At 44.6% G+C, this 6,000-nt stretch overlaps 1 protein-coding gene across 2 annotated transcripts in view; it reads right to left on the bottom strand.

Moving 5' to 3' along the window:
- Window positions 1–285: 285 nt before the first annotated feature.
- Window positions 286–6,000, bottom strand: part of LOC117362044 (disintegrin and metalloproteinase domain-containing protein 9-like) — a 202,136-nt gene continuing 196,421 nt past the window's right edge. For both annotated transcript variants that reach the window (XM_033947779.1, XM_033947778.1), the window contains exon 5: window positions 286–681. In XM_033947779.1, the coding sequence (XP_033803670.1) occupies window positions 562–681 (120 nt within the window). In that variant the 3' untranslated portion in view covers window positions 286–561. The remainder of the gene's footprint in view (window positions 682–6,000) is intronic.

The following is a 6,000-nucleotide window of genomic DNA, read 5'->3' as shown; positions in this document are numbered from 1 at the left end:
TGGGAGGCACCCCAGGCCCGGTGTAATCAGCGTGTGGCCCAGGTGGAGAGAAAGAGAGGAAGACAGTGGTGTCCCCTTTTCCTCCCAATCCCTGAGCACCATCCGTGGCCATGTCTGGTTACACTATTAATAATCAAGTGAAAATAGTAACAGGAAACAGAATTTAATAAGATCTTTTAATTAATATTCAATATCCAAAATAAGATCTGTTCCACTATAGAACTAATATGCTAATAAAAATGTGAATAATAGTACTCATTCAAACTAACACCTAACATGCCGGCAGCAGTGTGATTCACAGTGTTATAAATAACATCAAAGCACCATCTCCCTATTACCAATAATACTAAATAGACAAATGTTGATATAAAATATCACTTATCTTGCTAGAATCTTCACCACAAGGTAGAGCAGGGGTTGGAATCACTGTATTTTAATAGATTTTGGTGCCAGTATATATAATTTTTCTTCAACCATGTGTCCCAATAAAAAAAACATATATCCCAAAACACAAAAAAATTTTCAAAAAGAATTTTTCAAAAATTCATATCTATTTTCAAACTAGCTAAAGTCTTCAACAAAATGTTCCCCAAAATCCACTTTCCAAATAAAGCTCTGCAGTATTCTTCCCCAAACGAGATTGTGTTTCACTTTTGCTTCATCAGGAGGAAGAATTTGATCCTAAAGGAAACATGAACAATATTATTCTTAACACATTATCAAATTGTCAAAAACATTTTTCAATATAATCCACAAAAATAACAGATCTTCATACCGATCAGGATATGAAACGCCCTACTTAATATGGCAACCTGATGTGATGACCTCATCAGCATCATCAACAATGACCTCATGGCACCTGTTGTCACAACACAGTCCATTCAGTCTCTTTATTAAGCCCAATTGGGCTAATAATGTGCCAAGCATAGATCAAATGTTCCTCATGATAAGTCAGAACTTGAGAGATATTACCCCCATGATAAGAATGAAACTGCCTGATCACAAAAACCTTAGATCTGTTAAGGAATGGTTTTGTTCCTGCCAATGGGCCACAAAGCACAGTTACTTATCGTAAAAGGTGTTATCCAGATACTGCAGGCAGATATTCTCACATTTGGGTGACATAATCCGCAAAGCCCAGTACGGACAATGAAAAGTGCACTGGCACTTTAAGAGCTTAAAAAGCTTTCTGTCTGCCAATACCACGCATATGCAAGTGCCTTCTCACCTGATGAGGGCTCACAGTACCTCAGTTCCATAAGCAAGCTAAGAAGCCAACCAGGTGAGATGGGAGGGATGTGAAAATATTTGTCTGCTGTCTCCGGATAACACCTGTTATGGTAAGTAACTGTGCTTTATCCTAGGACAAGCAAGCATCATATTCTCACATGTGGGACTCCCTAGCTTACTGCAATGGGATGGAGGGAGAGTTGGCCATTAAGAATAAAATAGATTCTGTAACACTGCTTGGCTGAAATGATCATCTCGTCTGGAATAGGATTCTAGACAGTAGTGAGATGTGAATGTGTGGATTGAGGACCAAGTGGCTGCTTTGCAAATTTCATCAATGGTAGCGGATTGTAAGAAAGCCACTGAGCCTGCCCTCGTTTGAACTTTGTGAGCTGTAACACGTCCCTCAAGTTGCAACCCAGCCCGAGCATAGCAGAAAGAAATGCAGGCCACTAGCCATGTGGAAATAGTTCTCTTGGTGACAGGTTGGTCTAATTTGTTGGGATCAAAGGAGATGAACAATTGAAGTGAAGTCCTGTGTGGTTTAGTCCTTTGTAGGTAGTATGAAGAGCTACTTCTCCCAGATGAGGATGAAGCTTTGGAAAAAAGTACAATGGATTGATTGAAATGAAATTCCATGACAACTTTTGGAAGGAATTTAGGATGAGTATGAAGAACTACCTTGTCATGATGAAATACTGTATACAGTGGATTGGAAACCAATGTTTAAAGTTTGTTGACTCGACGAGCAAAAGTGACTGCAATCAAGAAAACTACTTTCCAAGTGAGGAACTTGAGATGAATAGATGCTAGTGGCTCAAAAGGTGGTTTCATCAACTTAGCAAGGACTACATTAAGATCTTAGACAACCGGAGGTGATTTCAGCAGAGGCTTGGAGTTGAAAAGCCCTTTCATAAACCTGGAAACAAGAGGATAAGTGGCCAGAGGTTTATTGTTGACAGGAGCATAGAAAGCACTAATAACCCTGAGGTGGACTCTGATTAAAGTGGTTTTGAGGCTAGAAGTGGAAAGATGGAGAGGGTAATCCAGAGGAGGATGAAGGTTCTTGGTGATAAAGAGAACACCAAGAGGTAAAATGTGTCAACTTCTGTGGGCACACCTTCAAAAGCACAACGGACATTGGCGTGCCAACAATCACACCCCGACATTTGCGTGCAGAAGAAATGAGTGCCGCCCCTGTGACCGGTATCAGGCCTTCCCATTTGCACTCTGAGGGTGGGTTTGGGGGGAACCTCCCACTTCACTTAGAACCCCTCATGTTTCTGTTGAAGGGGGGTCTGGGGGGAACCCCTCAGTATACTTAAAACTCATGCTCTCCAAATGTATGTATGTTTTAAGTGTACTGCGGGGTTTCCCCCCTAGACCCCCCTCAACGGAAGCGCAAGGAGTTGTAAGTGAAGTGGGGGTTCCCCACACACCCCCAGAGTGCAAATGGGAAGGCCTGATAGGCGGTGCGCATTTGTCCTTTACACAAACATCTGGGCATGATTGTCGGTGCGCCAATGTTCAGTGCACTTTTGATGGGTCACCCTTCTGTTGATAGCTTTCTGGGTACATGGTTTTCTGCAATCAGCAATAGTGGCTTGAACAGGATGAATGAGATGAAAATCTGTTGAAGTTACACCAAAAGGTACCAAGCTGTCAAGTATAGAGACTTCAAATTGGGATGTAACATGGATCTGTGACTGAGTGAGTAGAGATGGAAAGATCTGTAGTGGAATCAGATCCTTGACAGTCAGCTAAAGTAAAAGGGAGAACCAAGGTTTTCTGGGCCATTGAGAAACTATTAGGATCATGATTCTCTTTTGAGTTTGACCAAGGTCCTCAGAATGAGAGGGATTGGTGGATATGCATTTAGAAATTTGTTCTTCCAATCCAGAAGGAATGCATTTGCCTTGAGACATTGAGGAGAGGCAAAAGCAATTGTCTGGAGCAAAATTGAGGCAGCTTGTGATTGAGGGAAGACACAAACAAACCTATCTGAGGAGTTCCTCAAGAGTAAATAATGCCTTTTTCAGGGTCAATTGGTAGTGTTTTTCTGCAGCCAAAAAACCCCCTTGTCTTGTTAATTAAAGGGGAAGAGCCTCAGATCCCTGTGCGTTGTAAAGCTTAACAACTGCACTAGAAAGGGAATTAACCTCACTGGCTCATACTCCCCCTCCTGCCCGCATAGAATCAAATCTTAGACACTTTACAATGCTTAAAGAATCAAAGGACTTAACTTTATCTTCAGGGCAGGTTGAATTGTTGAGAGTTGAATGTTAGATATTCAGGTGCCACGGTGAGCATGAAAATTAAGCGCCGTAAAAATTGATCCACAACCCTGACGCAGCTTGAAGGCGAAACAACAGCTAGCTCAATGTCAGCAAAGGGACTGGTAGAGACGGTAGGAGCGATGATCACCTGCATTTGAATATCTAACAACAATTTGAATAACTCAACAATTCACCTTGCCCTGAAGCTAAAGTTAAGTCCATTGATTCTTTAAGCACAGCCACAGTTTTGAAGAAAATGGTGCCAGAGGATGATGCAGCTTATTTTTTAACCAACTTTGAGAGAGTGGCTCATTTGGCAAGCTGGCCATAAAATATCTGGACAGCTTATCTAGGCAACTTGCTTATCGGCAGCAGCCAAACTGCTTTCCAGGATGTCAGTTCCATAGGCCTAGCAATTTTGGCAAGAGCTGGGTGCACGGCGGAAGTTTATCGACAGAGGTTTCGGAAGGCTCGCTTACAGGGGAAAGAGAACCCTCAAAGCTACTTTTTCCAGCTCGAGGTTGAGTGGAGGTGGCTTCAGCTGGAGGAGAGGACTGGACTGCAGGTAGCCCAGGAGATACTCCTTGAGGAGTTCCTGGAGGGCCTGCCTCTACCCATGTAACAGTGGGTCCGACACCCAGACTTAACCCCTGAAAGTGCGGTCAAGGCTGCTGAAGCATATTACCAGGCGCAGCCAGGTCTTGAGGGAACCCCCAACAACCAATTGCTGGGAGCCCCAGTAATCGGCGGAGCATTGTCCAAGCCAGGCAACCAAGACTCCAGCCATGGGGCTCAAGCCCGAAGCCACCAAATCCAGAGTCAAGATGGGATGGCCCCGACTCAATCCGGAACTCTGGCTCTCCAGGGGAAACTACCCCAAGAAGTTTTGGAGCCTCTCGGGTGTTGCCCCCTCAAAGGGAGCAAGAGGCTGTTGCCCCTGCATCGGTCTGTTTCAACTGTGGGGGTTGGGGCCATTTTGTCCTACAATACACCAAAAAAAATGGATGTTAACTTCGCTGCCCATTCCTGTAACAGGGAGGAAACTGCTCAACCCCCGAGTAAGGGAGCGATAATGGAAGTAAAGCTGAGAGGGAATTTGCTTCAAGCTCTCATAGACTTTGGGAGCATGGAAACCCTAATCTGAAGAGATCTGGATCGCTCTCGGATAGATTATGCTAAAATGGTGGTATTAATATGTGTACATGGTGATAGCGCCAGTATCCCATAGCCCAAATACACCTCACAACTCCAATTGGGTCAGCTCAGGTGGGGGCAGCCGTTTTGCTCTAGATACCATACCCTGTAATATTGGGAAGGGACTTCCCGAAATTGGGGGTTGCCTGGACTCAGGTGTTGGCCGGACTCCCCAACAATAAGGAAGAAACTTTTGCTGAGACTTTCCCCTGGGAGGATCTAGACATCTTTGTGACTCAGAAGAGGAGAGTAGCGTGCAGCTAAAGGCTGCTGCAGTTAAAAGGACCAAGTTCCAGAGCCCTGGTAGCAGTGGTGGACCTGATCTCTGACCCCAGGAGTGAGATATCGGCAGAAGAGGACCTAGGGGATGCTCCTCTTAATGAGACTAAGATGGGAACTTCAGAGGGATTCAAAAGGGCACAGGCCAAGAATGAGTCCTGGGTAGTGGCCATAGATGGGAATCCTGTGGGACCCCAAACCTCAAGTAAACCAGCCACTCCTTATTTTATTATTAAACAGGATCTGGTGTACAGGGTGGATAAGAGACCCCTGGCACAACCTTTTAGAAATAAAGTTTTACAGTTGGCCCACAGTCATATGTTAGGGAGTCATCTAGGAAAGGATAAAACTCATCAACGTATTCTAGCTCGGTTCTACTGGCCCGGCATTTATAAACAGGTAGACCTCTTCTGTTAGTCATGCCCAACCTGTCAAGTGAGCAATCCTGTTCAGGTTCCACCAGCTCCTCTTGTGCCTGTGCCCTTAGTCGATGTACCTTTCAAGACTTTTTGCCATGGACTTTTTGTTGGACCCCTGGAGTGGACCACCCAGGGCAACAAATACATTCTCGTTATACTGGACTATGCCACCAGATATCCAGAGGCTATTCCTCTACGCAACATGAAAATCACAACAGTAGCAAGGGCCTTATGGGAAATGTTTGCCCGCCTGGGCATCACCAAAGAAATACTAATGGACCAAGGCAGTTCTTTCATGTCTAGGACAATGAAGCAGTATGCACTCTATTGAAAGGCCTAGTTGGGAGGTTTAACAAAACCCTCAAGCAGATGCTCAAGAAGTTTGTTTCAGAGGATGAAAAGAACTGGGACACCCTACTCCCCTATGTGATGTTCGCTATCTGGGAGGTACCCCAGAGTTCGACAGGGTTCTCCTAGTTTGAGCTACTATATGGAAGGAGGCCCCACAGAATTCTAGATGTGGTCCTGGAGTCCTGGGAGAAAGAGCCAATTTAGGGAAGGAATTTGGCCAAGTTTATACTCATGATGCAAGAGCGGTTGAG

The sequence above is a fragment of the Geotrypetes seraphini genome, chromosome 6 (assembly GCF_902459505.1).
Source record: "Geotrypetes seraphini chromosome 6, aGeoSer1.1, whole genome shotgun sequence".
Classification (NCBI taxonomy): domain Eukaryota; kingdom Metazoa; phylum Chordata; class Amphibia; order Gymnophiona; family Dermophiidae; genus Geotrypetes; species Geotrypetes seraphini.
This window is presented reverse-complemented; position numbering and strand designations above follow the sequence as displayed.